The sequence below is a fragment of the Trachymyrmex septentrionalis genome, unplaced genomic scaffold, assembly GCF_001594115.1.
Source record: "Trachymyrmex septentrionalis isolate Tsep2-gDNA-1 unplaced genomic scaffold, Tsep1.0 scaffold1, whole genome shotgun sequence".
Lineage (NCBI taxonomy): Eukaryota > Metazoa > Arthropoda > Insecta > Hymenoptera > Formicidae > Trachymyrmex > Trachymyrmex septentrionalis.
In genome coordinates this window covers 1,157,652-1,179,147 of record NW_017304123.1, presented here as the reverse complement: position 1 = coordinate 1,179,147, position 21,496 = coordinate 1,157,652, and the positions used below count along the sequence as shown (strand labels likewise).

The 21,496-nt window shown below is 27.6% G+C and overlaps 1 protein-coding gene across 11 annotated transcripts in view; it reads left to right on the top strand.

Annotated features, from left to right (window-relative positions):
- LOC108753133 (homeotic protein female sterile-like) overlaps window positions 1-21,496 on the top strand; it is a 34,500-nt gene that overhangs the window by 3,829 nt on the left and 9,175 nt on the right. For 5 of the 11 annotated variants that reach the window (XM_018494665.1, XM_018494596.1, XM_018494513.1 and 2 more), the window contains exons 2-15: window positions 1,319-1,367; window positions 1,876-1,917; window positions 10,056-10,304; window positions 11,306-11,500; window positions 11,718-12,329; window positions 12,851-12,928; window positions 13,254-13,349; window positions 13,445-13,546; window positions 13,728-13,873; window positions 13,982-14,138; window positions 14,402-14,972; window positions 15,318-15,476; window positions 17,723-17,842; window positions 17,943-18,092. In XM_018494665.1, coding sequence (XP_018350167.1) covers window positions 1,319-1,367; window positions 1,876-1,917; window positions 10,056-10,304; window positions 11,306-11,500; window positions 11,718-12,329; window positions 12,851-12,928; window positions 13,254-13,349; window positions 13,445-13,546; window positions 13,728-13,873; window positions 13,982-14,138; window positions 14,402-14,972; window positions 15,318-15,476; window positions 17,723-17,842; window positions 17,943-18,092 — 2,726 coding nt within the window. Of the gene's footprint in view, window positions 1-556; window positions 845-1,318; window positions 1,368-1,875; window positions 1,918-10,055; window positions 10,305-11,305; window positions 11,501-11,717; window positions 12,330-12,850; window positions 12,929-13,253; window positions 13,350-13,444; window positions 13,547-13,727; window positions 13,874-13,981; window positions 14,139-14,401; window positions 14,973-15,317; window positions 15,477-17,722; window positions 17,843-17,942; window positions 18,093-21,496 lie in introns of all 11 variants that reach the window. The other 6 variants (XM_018494822.1, XM_018494907.1, XM_018494750.1 and 3 more) reach the window with 4 other exon arrangements.

Sequence of the window (21,496 nt, the reverse complement as noted above, 5' to 3'; positions counted from 1 at the left end):
AAGATAAAATGAAATTTTAATAAATCTATCCTGCCTTCAAAAATATCGGGGGTAAATATATTATTAAAATGTTAATTACATCTTGAAAGAAAATTGGTATGGAGCCATTCTTTCTTCTGTTAAAAAATAATTTATATAAATAATGTGAAGAGATCAAGTATTTCATTCAATTAATATATAATAATATCATTGTGTTGTAATATTTTACTTTAGAATTTTTTTATTGCATCAATATAAGCATGTAAATTATTTTGGATTATTACATATTGTGTAACAGTAACTGTACTCTTTAACAAAATAATGTAATGTATAAGAAAAAAAAGAGAAAAATTTATATATATATTTTTTCCAAATAACCTCTGTTAATATATAGTGATATAGTAAGAAATAGATTTTGCTTTTCCAGCATGTACTACTAGATTCAGTTTTGCATGATATGTTAAATAATATATAAATTCCCTGAGAAAGTAACATATCTCAATGTAAAAATCATTCTACAGCGATGAAACAATTTTGGGGTTGTTACAATATGGGGTCCTATTGTTATGTTATCCAGATGTTGCTAATGTCGCGAGTCTTGCCTGGAGGTACGGAGTCTCACAGCAGTACACAGGGCTGACATTCAAAGTACTACCACTCGGTAGGCTTATGTAGTGTTATGCCTCCTCGGCACCAATACTCCTGGTTGCAGCGCAATCGTCTTGGCAAGCAATTAACGAGCTGCCATGCTCAATTCAGAATATATACTTGCCATCTCAATTGTTGATGAAGCCTCATAGCGTCAAGCATCAACGTAAGGCAGTTACCTGCTGCGTAGCATTTATGTATCATATATGTCGGAAAGGTAGGTGAAGCTCATTATCGTGAAATGGATGAGCCATATATTATAAACGATCACTTGAGGAAAAAAAAAGAAAAAAAAGTTATAAACCGTACATATTTGTTTGCATATTTAGATAATACCTATCAAGTATACCTACATGATGAAAATTGCTAGATTATGTGTCGACTAATAATCGAAAAAATTGTTTTGAGAAAAATTCTATAAATCCCAACTCGCTAATGAAAGAAACAAGTATAAAAACATAAATGGAGTTTAAAAAATAATATATTTTTTTGGTAAAACGTTAATGTAGTTTATTAGATAGGATTGATTAATAATAGCTCTTACTCTCTTTCTTACAAAGTTATTATTACTATACTTTACAAAATATTTTAGCATAAGCCGCGTAATTAACTGATATAACAAATTTTTGTTTCGCTTTATTTTTTCTATTTTATAAATAAAACTTATCACGTTTTGCTCTTTTTGTTGCAGAAACGAAGTCAAGATGCAGCAGGTGGACACCATCTCGCAGAACAACTCTGTGAGTGATTAATATTGTGTTAATTTTGCAGTAGTGTAGAATGCAGCTGGCTTTATAATTCTTTCTGCAATACTAAAAAGCTGCATTAAAATCCTGTAATATATCCATACTAACTACTAATTTCCTAATTCCAAACCTTACAAATTACGCAACATTGGTATTCACAGTCTATGTGAACTTATATAAATATAGATTGCTTCCACTTGAAATAATTGAGAGGAGTTATAATATATATATATATATATATATATATATATGTGTAAAAATTACATGTTTTTTTTAACATTCTGTCCAAATAACATTTTGTAAATCATTACCTTGCTATATATGTCTGTGTAATATATTTTATATTATTTTTTATCAACTTTTCTGTGTTTGCATACATGTATTTTGATAACTCTTAATATTGTTTGCATTTTTCATACCTTGCGTAATAGTTGATATAAATATTCTAACATACTAAAAAAGAGAACCTTGTGTTTGACTGAATAGTATGTATGAATTACAGTTAGATGTGGAGGAGCGAGAAAGGCTGTGTAATATACCGAAGGTGAGAAACCTTGTTGACTATGGTTTCCATTAAGATATATTGTTGAAATATGAATTGGCAACTAATAAATTATGCTGTGTATAAATAATCTATAATTTTGCTTTAATCACTATAAGTAGTGGTAAATAATGTAGACGTAACTCTATAAATAAATATTAACTTTACACAAATAAATAAATTTTTTAATATAAAGATATTTAAAACAAATATTGGTATATTCATTAATATTACTGATATTATTATAGAGGCAAGATTCTTTTCGCTTTGCTCACTATATCTTGTATTCACACAGTATTACAAACATTTCAGTATTTATGCTATTATGTATAAATGTATAATAATATTGTGTTTCAATTATTGTACGAATTATTTCTTATTTAATGACAAAGTTTGTTCTTACAATTTTGCATGAATCACATAAAAATGCCATTATATTTCATTTCTAAATTCTCACTATTAAATGTTATAGTCTCTAGTAACAGTGTTTTTATGTAAAATTCCAAATCGCTTGCCTGTGGTTATGGAAATTAAATATTTAGCAGCCTAATTCGCTCACACACAAACACATGCACAACACACATATTGCATGAATGAGATCATTAACTCAAATATGTTTCATTAATAATTTACGTTCACATAGTATTTAAGAATTTATTTTTATTTTCGTTTATTTTCGTTTATTTATCGAAAAGTTTTCTAATACCATTTTTGTTATCTCGTATTGTAGATTCTACTATTTTATATATTTAAGTATTAATAATATTATAAATCCGATACATAATTACATACACAAGCAACATTCTCAGATGGAGGGACACGTCTTACGCATGCGCAATAATGCACAAAATAGCAGACGCTCAAGCTTCTCTTTTCATTGCACATTCCACTTCATTTCCCTCCAAAAATCAAGATCAAGTAATGTAATTAAAATAGGCAGATCTTTTTGTTTAACCATGTACATAATTCCATGTTTTTTAAATATTTGAGAGTGAATGTCTAATAAAAACTTTTTTATTGTACTGTTTTATATTTATTTTATTTTATGTTTAATTTTTTATTTTTAAAATTTAAGCTACTGTTATTAAAGTGTCTATATTTTTGTATTTAACTATATAACATTGTTATCAAATGTAATATATAGATTGTATTAACAAATTTCACTTGGATGTACTCGTGCATTTTTTTTATTTATTTATTTATTTTTATTTAATATTCGATGGACAACAGGAATAAAATGATAGCTGTACCTAGGTAAAATTTCTGAATGCAGCTATATAGTAAAATTAATACTAAAACTATATACGAAGCAATTTTGTGAATATATTTTTATTTAACAGCACATTAATATAGTTCATTTGATTTGATATTGTTTTTTATTGTTATAATATTTCAATATAAAAAAATGACAAAGTTTCAATTTATTTATATATATATATATATATTTTAAATGTTTTAAAAGATGATTTATATGCTAACAATAATTCACATTGCAATGCAGATTCAAAAAAACTTTATTTACTGAACAACTAATTTCTGTATCGAAATAAAACTTTCACAATAAATTATGATTACTCTTAAAAAATTGAGATTTTTATAATTATTTTCAAGTAAAAATATACAATGATAAAAATAATAAATATAATAATAGGGTGTTTACTATCAACAAAATCTTGAAATTTTCGAGAGACTTCTTTTTATCCTTGAAAGAATAAAAATCCTTAAGGATTTTCATGCAATTTTCATATAATTTTATTAGTACTCAGAGAAATTTTGGGAATTTTATTTTTAAACTTTAATTCTATCTTTGAGAATATTGTTTTTTTTTTTTTAACTTTTTTTTAGGATAGCAGGTACATAACCGAGTAAATTCATATTCATGTATTTCGCTAATTTTTATTTAAAAAATTAATGACATTGAAGACTATTATTAGGTGAATAAAATTAATTCAGTGCCTTTATCAATGATTTTATCGAATCAAAACTGTCAAATTTCTTCCGCGAGGGCATTCATCAATTGCATGAAAGATGCTGTAAAGTCATCGAAAACAGTAGAGACTATTTCGAATATTAAATATGCTTTGTGTGAGTAACTTTGAATTATGAAAAAAGGCACCGAATTAATTTGTACACCTAATATATAGCAGAAAAGAGAATAGCTCACTGATTATCATATTATAGTGAGTTTTACATATTCTATTGTTTTCGCGGCTCTAATTGTAGAAAAAAACCGAGACGGAGTTAGTCTCGTGAAATGTTTTTTTTCTTGACAATATATAATTTGTATTGTTTATATTCTAATTTTTTTCAAAGTTACATTAAAAATTTCTCTAAATTTTCATGGAATTTTAAATAAAAATATCTGGAGAAAATCAGGAATTTTCAGGGAATTTTTTTTCAAGGTTTCACTCTGAGTAAATAAAAATATATTATTCACATAATTTATTTATATATATTATATATAGTTTTAGTATAAATTTTTTATTTAGAAAGTATAAATATTAACACATTTTCAATTTCAAACTTTTTTTAAGGGAGAATGTATGAATAATATATTCTTGAAATATGCTTTCCGAAATATTTTCGGATGTCTCGTAACGAGTTTTCTCATCCGTTCATCGTCCTTTCGTTTTTCACGTTTATTTTATTTTCTATAAGCCGGAGATGACTGCTGGTAAAACGTTTAAACTTTTGCATCTTGTACCATTGTTGTTAAGTTGAAATGTGAGCATGAAGAGCATTAAAGCTTTTCTTCCTAATATTTGAATTTCGATGTCCAATAAATTCTTTTGTCCTTTACACTTTCTCTTCGTTTTTTTTATGTCATCTTTCCTTTAAGATCAGGTAGAAAGAATTAAAAGGGACAGATCCTTAAGTTTAACCGTTATACCATTGTTGTCAAAGATTTTTTTCTTTCTTCTCCAAAGAATTTTCTTAGCCCTTTCAGAGCTCACATTTTATACACTTCTACTGACAGTTGTCGATATTGTTAAGCAGCAACAGCCGATGAGAAGCGTCCTTTTTTTCTAGGATAGCCCTGACCATTGACTATCATTAATTATCGACACCAACAATTGTCGGTAGACGTGTATAGAATACGGGTTCAGGGATATTAGAATCCAATATACAAGAAAACACTTTCTTTTTTTTTATTCTCGGAAAACAGAATTTATTGATCTTCTATTGAATTTCGAAAATTGTCGTTTCAGGATATGTTTTAAAACGTTCCTTTCGAGGAGAAAGTTTTACTTGAAATATGTAGTATACATGCCATATATACTACACCATATATATATATATATATATACTATATCGATTAAAAGTTTTCTTCGAAAGGACATTTTGGAATATAGTTTTAATCATTTCGACGTTGATAGTCATTGATCGCATATCGTCTGTTGAACTGTCTATTCTGTCGCGTTTTATTGTAATAAAAGTAATTATTATAGTAGTTCAAGACATAACAACATTCAAGAAATAACAAAATGGAAGAAGATATGGTAATTGAAATTTTTATTAATAAAAAAAATTTCTATTTCTTTACAAGACTTAAAAATTGCGAAAATTGTAAAAAACTTAATCTCATTGTCTTTCGTTTAAACGCGACACGCACTTTAAACACTTGTAATTGTTATTCTATCTTTATTGTTTATTATAAACGTAAAAAATAGGGATAAAAGCGTTGAAAATGCTGAGTGTTCAAATGCAGCCCTATTCTAACTTGGCCAGTGTTGTAGCAGACACGTTATTTTATAAAATTAATTTTTTTAGAACAATTCTTTCACAATTAAGGCCCTACCAATATAGTTTAATTTTAATCTCAGTTTAACTAGCTCTTCATTTTTTTCCAGTTCTGAGAATTAGAAAAAGATAAAGAGTAAGTTGTGAACTGAGATTAAAGTTAAAGAGATTAATCTACATTGGTAGAAACGGGCCTAAATAATATGAAGTTGCAAATAATGTAATCTATCTACTAGTGATCTTTTTCACGAGTATCCAATTACACGTGTTCCTCCAATACACATTAAAATCATAATCTCTACTATCTATGAATGTTAAATATTTAAAATATCGCGATTATTGATAATAATACTTATTGGTAAAATACTTCAACCTCAAAATAAATAAATAAATTATGACATGTTCACATATTAAATATTTATTTGTTTATTTGGCTAATTATTTATAATATTAGAATGTAGTTACTTATAAACTATAACAAGTTAAGGTTATAATTTGCTAAATATGTCGAAGTTATGTGATTGTTAATTTGCGAAGTGTTGTATATACTCGAAATTGGATATGCATGCGTTATCAAAAATTTATACTTATAGTAAAAATACAATATTATGTATTATAAATTACATTTTGTTACTTTATGCATTATATTTTACCCGTACAATCATTAATAATAATTTATATAAATACGATATACATATCGAATTTACGATATTTTATTGATACTTCAAGAAATAATGCTTAAGATTATTTTTTCAAGTAAAAGAATTCTTAAGAGTAAGATTTTTGATATTTATACAGATATAATAATTTGAAATTTAAAGAAAAACTTATTGAGGCATATATATTAGGTGTAGTAAAAAGTCATCGCGTATTTTTTAGCTCAAAGTTGTATACAATATCTTCGTCAATAATGAATGAAATTCAAATTTAAAAAAGGGTTTTAAAGCTTGAAATCTCTACTTTTAAAAGCTTATCACATTTTTTAAGTTTATATGAGTTTGATAATTTTTACATACCAAAAACTACGAGCTGAAAAAGACGAAAAATTTTCTTCTCACTTTGTGGATTTGTAACGTGTTCAAAACGAATTTGAGAAAATTTTCGATTACCTATCGTGAAAGCTTGATACTTTCCCTACAAAATCGGTTTTTTTAAATATTCCTACGATTTTTGATTACTGAATTATCGCGGATTAAATAAAAGAATTATTTTGACTTTAATTGCTCATAACTCCATTAAAAATTGTCGTATCGTATAATTTAAAAAAGAGATTTTTAAAGCTGAAACTTTACTCTATTAAGATATATTTATATTGTTGGAAAGAAAGTAATTGCGATTTTTACTGATAGATATCTTTTAAAAATATGCGATGACTTTTTACCACACCTAATATAAGAGATTTAGTTAATCTTTTATGAATTAATTCTTTCAAAAATAAAATTTAGAACAGATTTTCGAAGATCTCGATTTCTGTATTTTGTCATGAGTATATATGTAAATTGTATGGCCCTTATAGATGTAACTTATAAATGAAACTTATTAATCTTATTTTAATTGTTTATAATTTACAGCTCAAAATTTGTTGTAATATTACTTTTGTGTTCATATGTTCCTTTTGATTATCTTTCATTTATCTCTAAAAAGTAAATATATACATAGCTGCATTTCCATGTAATAATATCACAAATTTTTGAAAGTTTCAAATAACTCCATAAATATTTTTAATCAGAATCGATTTTATGTTTATATCTTTGTATTTCCTAAATTTTCTATATCAACAAGATTCTTGTCTCGTGTGATGGTGAAATCGTGAATGCGTGAATCATTCTATATAAACAGTATTATCTGAATGGACAATACCAAGCGTTCAATTTTTTCCTAAAATTATAGAGGCACATACAGGACTAAAACCATAAAAATTTCAAAGAAATTTTTCTCTTCAAAAACTTTTAAGATGTTAAATATTATATGTATATAATAAAAAATAAAAATATTTTTATATTATTTTGTATAATTATTTATTATTTTATATAGCTATAAAAAATTATAGAATATTTATATATGTATATGTACGCACACGCGCGCGCGCGCATACATACATCTGTACATACATAAATGTCTGTAAAGTCTATCCCTTACATTTCAGAAACGGTTTAGAAAATTATAAAATATATGTTTGATCATTTTGAAGGACTGCTCTGATTGACTATACTAAGTTAACCCTTCGAAATGATCGAATGCGTATTTCATGATTTTTCATAATTTTAAACAATTTCCGAAATGTAATAGGAAATATGGACAGATATTATAGACATCCAGTATTTAACCTTCAGAGGGCCGATATTTTTATCTTAAAATTTTGAATTTTTTAAATGTAAAATTCATGTATATATTTGTGTCACGAGGAATCGACGAGTTTTCCGCTGGCCACTATAGTGGCCACTTCGGCTCTAAAGGTTAATAATATACGTATATACTCATATAACAAATATACAAAAATAATTTAACTTTTTTTTACATATATGATTGTGAACGCAAAAATAATATTATTTATTCCTTGAATTTCAATTCATAATGATAGTAGTAAATATATGATTTTTAGGTCTGTTTGTCTTACTTGTACTTTCTAAAACTCTCGAAAACAGAGAATAAGTTGAGAAATAAAGTTAAGAAAAGAAAGGAAAAAAATCGAAAAATGTAAAGTACAAGTAAAATGAACGAATCTGTAAATGAGATAAAGATTCGATTTAAATTCTATATTAGACGTTGTAGATAAGTTCGATCTAAATTTTTTATTAGAAGATGTAGATGAGTTTGTACGTTATTATTGATATATTGAGTTGATATAATTATATCTGCTTATTATTTTAGTTGCAATTTATATACGAAATAAACATATATTCAATTTATAGAAAAAAAAGCAAAGAAAGTTAATAATCAAACAGATATAATCAACTTCGATGCTCTAGCAAAATGTGTGCATATGAAATACTGTCGTGTGAACTATAGAAAAGATGTGTCAAAAGAACTCTGGTAATTTTTATTAAATAATTTACGAAAATCTAAAAAGATGTATTTTTGGGTTCGCATATATTTTATGGAAAAATATCAAAATTTGATGCAAGAGTAGAAAATAGGGAAAAATTTACCTGATTTATTAACAAGTATTCGCGCGCGAGGCACGTAGACTTCTTGTCTTAAGAGCTCTAGCAAAAAAAAGCTCAAAATGTTCGAAAGAATATTATGGGTAAGATTTAAAATTTTTACCTGCTATTTGTCGATTTGTCTCGGTTTCAATGGTTCCATTTGCCTGCGTGCTATGTGTCTTATTCGGCTGAACATTGAATAATGAATCGCAACAATAGAAATGGAAATTCAAAAGAAAATAAAGGACTAGCTACCTGATCCTAAAAAAACTATACTGCCTTTTTCAGAATTTTTTTAAGATTGAACCATACGAATACAATTTTTACTTGGAATAATTTAAAATAATTTTTATCTTTATAATTTTATTTAACATCTTTTTATTATTACAAATATCGCTCATTTGCTGTAATTAAACAACAGATTTCCGGAAAATTTGAGAGTTTTTAATCATTAAAATATTAGTTTTTAAATACAATTTTAGTGTAATAATTGATTATAAAGGAATAAAAGTTAGTTTCTTTAAAGTATGTTCTTTTTCCTTCATATTTTCGTTCTTTTTTTTGTAAATTACTACTAAAAAAATAATGTTTGAATTATGCCGTTGTAGCAAATAAGTGATATTGATATATCAATACAAAAAAACATATTGTATCATTATATATATATATATATATATATATATATATATATATATATAGAATAATTGAAAATTTAAATGAATGAAATGAGTAAAGGCAAGCAATTGAGGTTAGATTTTTGTGCTGAAAATATTTTATTTATAAATTAATACATTTTCTAGTTATGTAAATTATGCGTCGGATATAAAGTGTAAAATAATATAAATTAAATTAATCAATTTAATAATAATTAATAAGCATCTTAAAATACTTAATAGAACTTGTTGCGAAAGATATCACAGCCAAGATGAAATCTTAATAGGTACAAATAAAATGTGTTGCATCTAAACATAAATTTGCTAATAGCAGTTTTACAATACATCTGAGAACACTGCATGTAAATGTATGTAGCAATTAATCTAAAATGCATGATACTAACAAAATTAATAATGTGTGAATATGTCAATGTTAAGTAGAAATAATATTATTAATATATTTATAAGCTATACGCTTTTGCAAAATGTGATGTGCTTAATAGATTTCTTACTTAACATGTAAAAATACTGTAACGTAGATACACAAGTAATTGAAAGTCATTTATTTATATGTATAACTAACAAAATAAAAATGATATAGACGAGCACACCTGGCAAGGCTTCGACTACGCCAGCGAGTCCTGCAAAGGAACCGCCCCCACGTGACGAACCACCTTTGGAACCGGTGAATGGCATAGTTCAACCACCGGTTATTCCACCACCCGATCGTCCAGGACGTATCACGAATCAATTGCAATTTTTGCAAAAGGGTGTTTTGAAACCAGTATGGAAGCATCAATTTGCCTGGCCCTTCCAACAACCTGTCGATGCGAAAAGACTCAATTTACCAGTATGTAAAGATGACAAAATAGTATTTTAAATTATGTATAATATACAAAAAGAATTTTATTTTTATTGGTATATTTTGATATGAAATTGAAAATATATCTTGTTAACCATTAATTTTTTTTACTATTTTATTATAATTTATGCATAGAACAATGAGATGATCAATTGACATAAAGAAAACGATTGCTTTAAAAAAAAATTATACACTTTGCAATATGTACATATATACATATGTATATACATATTATTTTTGAAAAAAAAATTATGTATGCCAAAGGGTTTGCTGGTTAGTTCTATATCATGATCCATTGATAATGCCAACGTTTCGTGAACCTCGCCGTTCTTTTCATCATGGCGAAGAGACACTGATACTGTCAATGCGTTCACTTCATCAGTCTGATGAAGTGAACGATGAGGTTCACAAAACGTTGGCATTACCAATGGATCACGTCATGGCGATAACCCGCAAATTCTTTGATACTTTTAAAAGCCTTAAAAGTATTAGCAATTATGTTTTTTTTTAATACCAATTGATTTATCTCACTCATTATATGCATAAAATTAAGATAGGATTGTACCAAAAAATAAATAATTTGTGAGATATTTTATGTTTATTATAAAATATAAAATATCTTATAAAATATAAAATATCTTGTATTAATTTTTTTATATCTATTTTGATACTGCCATATGCAGAATTATATTATGTGAAAAAATTATTTAATTTCAATAAAAAAATGATCTTTAGATAATCTTTATAAAAAGTGACCTTTATATAATCTTGAAAAATTAATTTGCTGATTCTGATCTTTTTTCAACGGATATGAGATATATTATTCAGTAGACTATTTTTCTATCAATCATATATGATTCATTATTATACGCAAGAGTCCTAATATGGATAAGGCTCTTCGTAAAATACTTTACTGGAGTTTTACAATAATTTTGTTATATTATATATATTGTGTGGATAGCTTGAAAAATATATTTTTTATTTAAAAGGATTATCACAAAATCATCAAAAAACCAATGGACTTGGGCACAATCAAAAAGCGGTTGGAGAATTCGTATTATTGGAGTGGGAAAGAATGTATTCAGGATTTCAATACTATGTTCACCAACTGTTATGTCTACAACAAGCCAGGAGAGGATGTTGTAGTTATGGCACAGGCTCTCGAAAAATTATTTCTTACAAAGGTATATTTTTAGGAGAAGATTTCTACATTCTTTGTTAAGTAACATTAATTAAATGATCTTTACTATACTTAGTCAGTAGAACATATTTTTAAAGTTTAGTGATCTATTTCTGAAACATCCGTATATACATATAAAATACTTTTTTTTTTCCAGATAAATTTTATTATGTTTAAATATTGTTTTTATCAAATAAAACATAAGCGTAATAATTTCATAGGTTGCACAAATGCCGAAAGAAGAGGTAGTATTAGATCCACCTGTTCCAAAAGGACCCAAAGGCAAAAAAGCTGGAAGAGTTGGTGGACCAGGAGTAGGGGGAGTAGCGGGGGGAGGTACAGGAGCAGGTAGAGGACGACCAGCTTCTGGTGCAGCCGCTGTTACTTCCAGTGTACCAAATAGTTTAACACCTTCTGCTACATCAGCTGGAACAACAGGCGTTATACCTATGCCGCCTCTTGGTACTCAGGCACCAGCTTCAGTACCTGGAAGCACGAATACAACCACCATTGCTCCACCATCAAGTATGGGCGTTACACCAATGGCTACTCACAATTCTTTGCCTCAGCAAGTTGTCCCTCCAACCACGGGTTACCATGCGCAGCCAGCGATGGATCCTCAAACAACTTCTGCTGTGCCTCCACCTCCACAAGTCCCTACAACACCAACTGTAATGCCTCCATCACAACCTGCCAAACTTAAAAAGGGAGTTAAAAGAAAAGCTGATACTACAACTCCTACCGCAAATGCGTTTGATCCATTGTATACACCTATGGATTCCAAGAATGCCAAAATACCTACGAGAAGAGAATCTGGCAGGCAAATTAAGAAGGTGAGTATATATTTTCTTTTTTTTAATTACTTTATTGTTATATTTTGTGTTTGAATCAAAAACATTAAAGAGATACGAGTTATGTTTGATATATGAAATGTGACATATTTGTACAGACAAAAAGCAAAATATTCATTATGAAATAATAAATTATGCGTGTGTTTTTGTGTGTGTGTGTATACATATTTATTTATTTGTTTAATTTGAAATTTTAAATGTGTATACATTTTATCAAAAATTAGATTTTTACATTTATATAAAAATAAAATAGCTATATATATGTAAAAGGACCACAATAAATTAAAATAAATGTAATTTTGTTATTGATATATTTTTTTAAATGTAGAGAAGTACAAATTATATTTTATATGATCATAATATATAATAAACCTTGTTCCTCACATTTATAAAATCATATCATTTCATGAATCATATTAATTATATTAATCATTGACTAATGATTAATTAAATAATATATCATTAAACGGTAATTAAAACAATTCATGTCATGGCTGTTTCAGCCAACGAGACAAGCGGAAGACGGCTTAGTGCCATACCATCAGGCCAATATGCCTCTTATGGGGGCAATGGCCCAACAGGTACATTTATTACTATTCCTTCATATTCCTTCCGTTCATTTGTGTTGTCTCATCATCTATCAAGCAAGAATTATCAGATTTATTAAATAACAATTTATACATTTCATGGCATATTTTGTATTGAAAATCTTTTATTGTAAAAAAATAAATTATAAGATTTAATAATATGTATATATATATATATATCTTATATATTTTAAAAATAAGATAAAAGATTGTGGTATAATTATTTATATTCCATAAAAAAACTGTACTTTTAAATTAAATAAATTACAACTTGATGTGTCAATTTGTTTTTTATACGTTTTTTTTTCTTACTTTTTAGCCTCCGCATGCTGGTGTCAAAGGAAAAGAAAAATTGTCTGAAGCCCTAAAATCTTGCAATGACATTTTGAAGGAACTTTTCGCTAAAAAACATTCGGTAATTTTGATGTTCATATATACAAACTAATTATTACAAATAGTGTAATACTCTGAAACATGTAATTTAATCTTTTCTTTTCTAATAATATGTAGCCCTATGCTTGGCCTTTTTACAAACCTGTTGATGCAGAACTTCTAGGCCTTCATGACTATCATGAAATTATCAAGAAACCTATGGATCTTGGTACAGTAAAGGTATATATATTTTTGATTATATTAATCATGGATATTGTACAGAAACGAGTTAATTCATAAAATTTTTCTGAACCTATAAGAATTACAAATGAGATTATCACAAAATTTACATTATTATATTTTCTATAATATAATTAGATGATCTATATATTTTAATATAAAACATTAACTTTTTTTGTAGTCGAAAATGGATAATCGCCAATATAAAACTTCACACGAATTTGCGAGTGACGTACGACTTATATTTACGAATTGTTATAAATATAATCCTCCCGATCATGATGTTGTTTCAATGGCTAGAAAACTTCAAGATATATTTGAGATGAGGTTGGTAGATGAGCAATGGTAGTTAAAATTTTCTACAATTTAAACATGTGGAATTTAAACATATGATATAAAATTATCTAATTATGTAATTGTGTGATACATACTTAGGTATGCTAAAATTCCCGATGAACCGATGGGTAGCAGTATGGGAACTATGAAAGGAAGCAGTAGCGGTAGTGGTAGCAGTTCTGGAGGAGACAGTTCTTCCGATAGTGAAGATTCAGTTGAAGAACGTACTCAAAAATTACTTGAATTACAACAAGAGGTATAATATATATTTTTCACGGATACTTTTTATATGGAAACTATACGCTTTGCGGATTATTTTTCTACTCTTTACCCCGATAAAGTGAACTGCAATGCTCACGAAATGTTGGCATTCTTTTGATGGATGTTGACATGATAATAATCTACGAAATGCATAGTTTCTGTATAAGTACAATATATGTTTTTTTTTTTCGAAATAAAATAAAATTACTTTATATGCGAATGCAGATCAAAATATAATTTATATTACTTTATTTATAGCTGAAAGCTATGCAGGAGCAAATGAGGAAATTAGTAGAGGAGAGTGGTAAAAAGAAAAATAAAAAGAAAAAGCCAGACAAGCCAAAATCAAAGCCAATGAGCAATAAGAATAGCAGCCTTGTTGCCAGTCATACTGGTGCCATGAAAGAACTTATGAAACCAAGTGGTGGCATTCCCAACGTGTCCGATAGTGTCGGTGCTAGTATAGCCAGTGTTGCAATGGGTGCAGGCGATTTAAAAATGCCTGGTGGCATAGCTAGCGATCTTCATCATCAAACTACAGCAGTAGGACCTAATAAGACTCATACTGCAGGAAGTTTAGGACACCATTTGCCAACAGCAGCGAATGCTAAACCAAAAGGTAAAGGCCGAGGACCTGGAAAAGCTGCTACAACTGCAAATACTGCAACCAAGAGGCCGAAGGCTAACAGCAGATCTACTGGGAACAAGAAGAAAAATACTGGCAATCAACCACCTCCGGTTTCGTTTGATTCGGAAGATGAAGATAGTGCTAAACCAATGTCTTACGATGAGAAGAGGCAGCTCAGCTTGGATATTAATAAGCTACCAGGTAAAATATGTTAGATTAAAATTTTAATTATATTAATGAAAAGAGATTATATAACACGAGAGATAATGTTTAATATGAAAAATATGTACAAAAAATTTTCAAGGGGTGGATGGTCAGCTAATAATATAACAGAATATAAAACCATTACTGTCTAAATGTTTAAAATTATGTTAAAATTATTATTATTATTATGATATTATATTCCATTTTTACTTCTTTGCTATTTATATAATTCTGTTCTATGAAATATATACTAAATATTATTTTGTCTATTTGAAAATATAATAATGAAGAAAGAAATCAACCATAAATATCACTTTTTATTCATTTATTTTATTTTTTTAGGTGATAAATTAGGTCGTGTGGTACACATAATTCAGTCTCGGGAACCTTCATTGAGGGATTCAAATCCAGATGAAATCGAAATTGATTTTGAGACACTGAAGCCATCAACGCTTAGAGAACTGGAAAGCTATGTTGCATCATGCCTCAGAAAGAAGCCACGTAAGCTTTACTATAAATTTAACTTTATTTTGAGTTTATCAAATAATTTAGCTGTTATTTTTCAATGGCAGTGTACTATATACATTATACATAATACATTAGTATACACATTATACTTTAATTATAATATTATTCAGTTATATTAAAATTTTAATAAAAAATATAAGTATATAAAACAGAATTGATAAAAATCATGTTTCTAACATGTTTTAAACATTTTTTTATAGTGCTGTTTAAAACATTATGAAGCATTAAAAATATGTTTGAAAAAAAACAATGTTTTATTATTTAAAAAAATTATCTCTTATCAACTCTGATATAAAAGATAGTATTTATCTACAAAATTGTACTTTTAGTTAATAAAGTTACATAATATAATATTTTTAATTTTTTTAAACTAAAGCTAGTAAAAAAAGTTTAGTTTTGTGAAAACTAACAATAGTAACAATATCATAATTTAATAGAGGGTAAGTTACTTTTTAAAAGTAACTAGTTATAGTTGTAATATTTTGTTTTAAAAAGTAATGTCGGTAAAAAAAATTTTTTATGCAGAAATAAATAATATATAGACATACATATATATAAACATCATAAACATTTATAAACATATAATTATATGTAAAACATAGTCATACATGTCTATACATCCTTCTTTCTTTTATAAAATTACTATTTACTACAATAAAAATAATATTAATGAGAAGACAAAAAAATAATTACAAAGATAATTTTCACATTGTTTCTTTGAAAAAATCAAGTTTAAAGAAATGTAAAAAAAATTGCTCGTATATAATCATCGTATATATTATGTATTAGGATTGTATGTGATTTAGTTTTGAGGATTTTTCAAGAAATGACACACTAATGTTAGTGTTGTCGAAGACAACACAGCTATTATTTCTTAATGTTTTAATATTACTCCATGATATTTAGTCGTTTATTATTAACAATAGACGCAGTAAACATTGTGTTTATACCATTTAACGACATGCGTTGCGTCTTTTTTAATCAGAAGAAAACGGCGGCTGAAGGTCATAGAATACTGATAGAAACTTATAGTAATGTTGCTCTATTAATTAAGACATGTGAATATTGGTTCTGTCAATTCAAAAGTGGTGATTTTAATGTGAATGACAAAAACTGAAAAATGCAGATTTGCAAACATTGTTCGACGAAAATCCAGCACAATCTACTTCAGAATTTGCCAGAGAATTAAATGTTGATTGTACAACAGTTATTAAACGTTTTCGTGATATGTTGATTAAATAAATCAGTTTTTGAGGAAAAAAATACTTAAAACTAAGTCACACTCCTAATATAATTTTATACATAAATAAATATATATACGAACAATTGTTTTGCATTTTTTAAAACTTAATATTCTTTTTTAAACAATGCGAAAATTATTCTTTTAATTATTTTCGATATTTTTTCATTATTATTATTTTTATTATACTAAACAGTAATTTTATAAAAGAAAGAAGGAATGAATTATCTTATTCAACTGTGATTGGTTAATTTCTCTTTAGAGATAAACCAGTAAGACATTAACAAAATTAAATTACTGTTTTTCTTTTGAACACAGCTTTTGTCTTTTATGCAAGCAGTAGTGGCAATAGCATTCTAACCAATTATATTAAATTGATAAATAAGTCCAAAATATGTAAAGTAACTTTCAAAGGAACTCAAATTAACTAAAAGAAAGAAGTTACTAATTACTAAAAGAAATGTAGAAATAAGATCCGGTTTTTCATTTTTTGAAAACTCTTTAACTCGAAAAAAACTTTTAACTCGTTAGAGTCTTATCCTGATGTTTTATCCAATGGGCTTTTGATCCAATGATGTCACGGGTTACTAGTTAATCAGATAATGAAAAATTGGATTTAAGTTAAGTTACAGTTACAGTTGGAGATAAAGTTATATTAAAATTATGAAAAAAGTAACTAATAAATAAGTCCTATTTTTACAATATATGGTTATCTAAAGATTAAATAATTAATTTTATTAATATATCTCTTAGTAATCTTCAGGTAACTACTTATTGTGAAAATACGGTCCAATTGTAACTTAGTTACAAATAACTGGTTACTTCTTAACCCTGTAATTTAGTCTACTTATGCATACGTGCGCGCATACTTATGACATAATAAATTTCTTGTATAATATATATTTATCTTATATAATTTATATAATATAGTATATCTTATACAATGTATTTTACATAATATTTTACCATGTGTTAACAGATAAGAAAGTCAGTGGTAAGTCCAAGGATGAACAAATGGCTGAAAAGAAACAAGAATTGGAAAAGAGGCTACAGGACGTAACAGGGCAGTTAGGCAATGTCAAGAAAACTGCCAAGAAAGGTTAGTATCTGATCAATTTCTTTTTTATATTTTTTAAATATATCAAGAAATACGTTTGAAGTAAAATTAGATAACGAAATCGTTTATGTATTTGTTACAGAAGATAGTAGTAAGTCCGTTGATGTAGTTGGAACTGGTGGTGCCAGTGGACCTTCGCGATTGTCAGCGTCGAGCAGTAGTAGCAGCGATAGTGATTCCAGCAGTAGTTCGCTTTCTTCATCGAGCACTGATTCAAGCGACAGTGAAGCAGGTTAGATATAAATGCAACTAATAAGTTGTTATTATTAGACCCTTACCTGGGAACAAAGAACTACTTGTAACTAAGTAGTTGTCACAGAAATATGAATGATTTCTTTGGTGAGAGATTCAAAATTGGAATTACGTACGACTATATATATATGTATACCTGTTTCAGTATATATATTTGTACATTATATTTTAATTTAATATATATGTATATATACAAACAGGTATATAAATATACTTTCGAGAAAATAATATTCCGTACTACTTTCGAATTCTTTGCAAAAAAATTTGTTACTTCCTAACGGTTGCACTATAAAGCACAGATTTTCATACTCACGTTTACGCCCAAATTAAATAATAAAAGACAATACATTTTTACAAACGCAAAAAAGACAAATATGGTTTAGATTGTTAATGCGCTTTTTCTCATCGCTAAGTGTAAAGTTGTCTGGGAGGCAGAGATATTTCTACATGTTTAAAAATCTTTATTTTCTGTGCGTGTCTTTTTTTTGTGTGTTATTTAATATCATAAATGACATTATCGATTAAAGATAAAAAATTTTCTATTAAAAAAAAATAGTCACAAAGTCGTAGACGTGAAGTTCATAGTTGTGAAAAAATAGCTCACCATTTCATGTGGCATTTAATTTCATAGATATGATTTTTATGAATCATATACATATAAAATGTCTTAATAATACACACACAATACCACTGAAAGTATATAATATTATAATAATTATTATTAAATTTCAGTACGTTAAAAAGTATAAAGTTATGATTACACTTTGAATATTTTTTCTGTTAATAATATTTAAAATTATATATAAGCTGTACATAGTTCGTAATACGTAATCAACAATTGCATCAATGCTTATAATAAATAACTTTAATATCTTTTCTGTTTTATATATTACTAATTTCTATTATTATGCAATACTTTGATAAACTTTAATTGAAAAACGTAATGCCTCGTGATTTGGTGATAAATTTGAGAACTTTGAAAAATATTTATGAATTCTGTGCCTAACCAATTCTCTATTGGCAAATGAAACAATCGAAAAATGCTGATATTATTAGTCATTAATATTGTTATGATGATGTATGACTAATATTTGCTATGCAAAAAGGAAGTTACAAACTAGATATAAACAATTTCTTTAAATGGGGATTTAACGCAAATATCTTCTTAAGCTGCTGAATCGTGCTTATTAATTACTGTATTTATTAGGACAGCGTTATTCATGTAGCTTAAGTGCTGCGTTATATTAATGCAAGTATGAATGCGTTGTCAAGTTTCATCTTGTAAACGAGCTACAGAACAAGATTTGTTATGTCTACGTAATTTTGTATGTTATTTGCTATACAAGTGTCGCAGATGTGCGATCGTGTACAAGTATCGAAACTTGACACACGATTAAAACATTTTTATTTAATTTACGAGACATATGCAATGGTAAGAACAAAGGTGAGCTAGTGGAGTGCAGACTGTGTTTAGAGGATACCATGCCAGCTTGTTTCACGAATTATATTATTGATTCTGAACAATACGATTATATATATATATATTTTCTCTTGTCCTATCGGTGTTGACAGTACATTCTGTTGTTCGAAAGTCAAGTATAGTTTGCTACTCAAGGTCACTGAATTTTTCACTGCAGTTCCGCCTTTGGGTTCGTAAGAAAGTCATTGCTTCTAAGGTTAGTAAAATGTCTGAAAAGATTTTATTCTGCAATAAGCGACATTGCACTTAATCAAAGTGTATTGTTGCCTTGACTGTAGTGTCGAATATTAGTACCTTGTAATAAGTTACACAACTATTTATCGTAGCTTTCCCCGATAATTATATTGCCCCATATAACCCGAAAGATAATGAAATATATTAATTCTTGCAAACTCGTTATTTATTTGCATTAAACAATAAGCAGAACATTACATTACTTGTATCACTGTGTTTTCGAATCATTAAGTTTGTTTTCTTGCATTGATTCACATTCATGCCGTATCATTTCTCAAAATCCTAAAACAGTGATATTAATATACGCTACGAACTAAAGTGGGTATATACGCAATATTATCAATGTATTGATGTTTGAAGTGCGTTTATTCTCCTAAACGGTCACACATTTCCACATATTTTAAACTATGAATTTTAATGACATCGGTCGAAGTACAGAATATAAAAAGATAAATTAGGCAATGATCATAGCGATACACACGGGAGAAATTGCAGACAATGTGTATTGGTGGCTAGATTTGCAAATCAGTGCAATTTTAAGATTAGCATAGTTACGCGTTGCATTTTAATAGTAAGTTACGCTCTTGTCTCCGCAAAAAGAAGTTCTAACAAGATTCTTCTCAACATGAAGAAACTCACTCCTAGTTATCTCAGATTACTAATTTCCATTTCAAGCTTAGTTTATCATAGCCAAATATGTGCTTCCTTTAAGAAGTCAATTATTAAAATGTTTCGTCTCTTGCGAGCCGAATTTGATAACAATATTACGTTGCTTGTGTGGGACAAGCAAAAACTGATACAATTCTTCCTTATTACCTTACTCTGAATGCATAGATTTGAATAAAGTAATTATTATGAATCTCTAGTATATTGGTGCGGAGTACATTTATATCTAAATTCTGATTGACAGATCTCATTGTTTTTTCATAAAATTAATGACTTTGAGCATATATATATATATATATATGGTATGTATATGTATATGTATATATATATATATACAAAGTTTAAGTTAATGTGTAAAGGAGTAGAAAGTAAGACAAGACCGAGAAACGACAGAGATGGGAAAGGATCAAAAGATTGATCGCACGAAGAAAGCAACTGGAAAGGAAAAAGGAATAGGAAGGGAAACAAGTTTTAAGGAGATGGTCTAATGTTTATCTATATATGTATATCCATATGTATACACATGGCGCCCTAGCCTCCAGACACATTGTTTGCACTCCGCTAAGCTTTGCTAATCTTCGTTTCATCCTATTTACCACTAGTTCTTCATCGGTAACCATTGTTAGTTTTCTCATCGCTCAAATGGTTAAAAGAAAAGTTGGAAATATTGTCTTCTTGCTATTGAAATTGATATCATTATTCCAATGACGATTACGAATTGGTGTGGTTTTACATGCCTTAATATATGAAATACTAATTATTTCTGTTAAGCATACACTTCGTTTATCGTCGCAATAGAATTTCATATGTGTCGTAGAGATATCAAGGAATTTCCAAATAACGAATATTATCGATACACAATTTTCGAAATAACATTACTTTTAACTTGTGCGTGTCCTATCAAAACGTTTTTAGAAAATCTTTTATACGAATTTAAACAAGATTAATTTTAATGATATTTTGTTTTTATATTTCTATGTGTAAATGTCTGCTCGATAATGTTT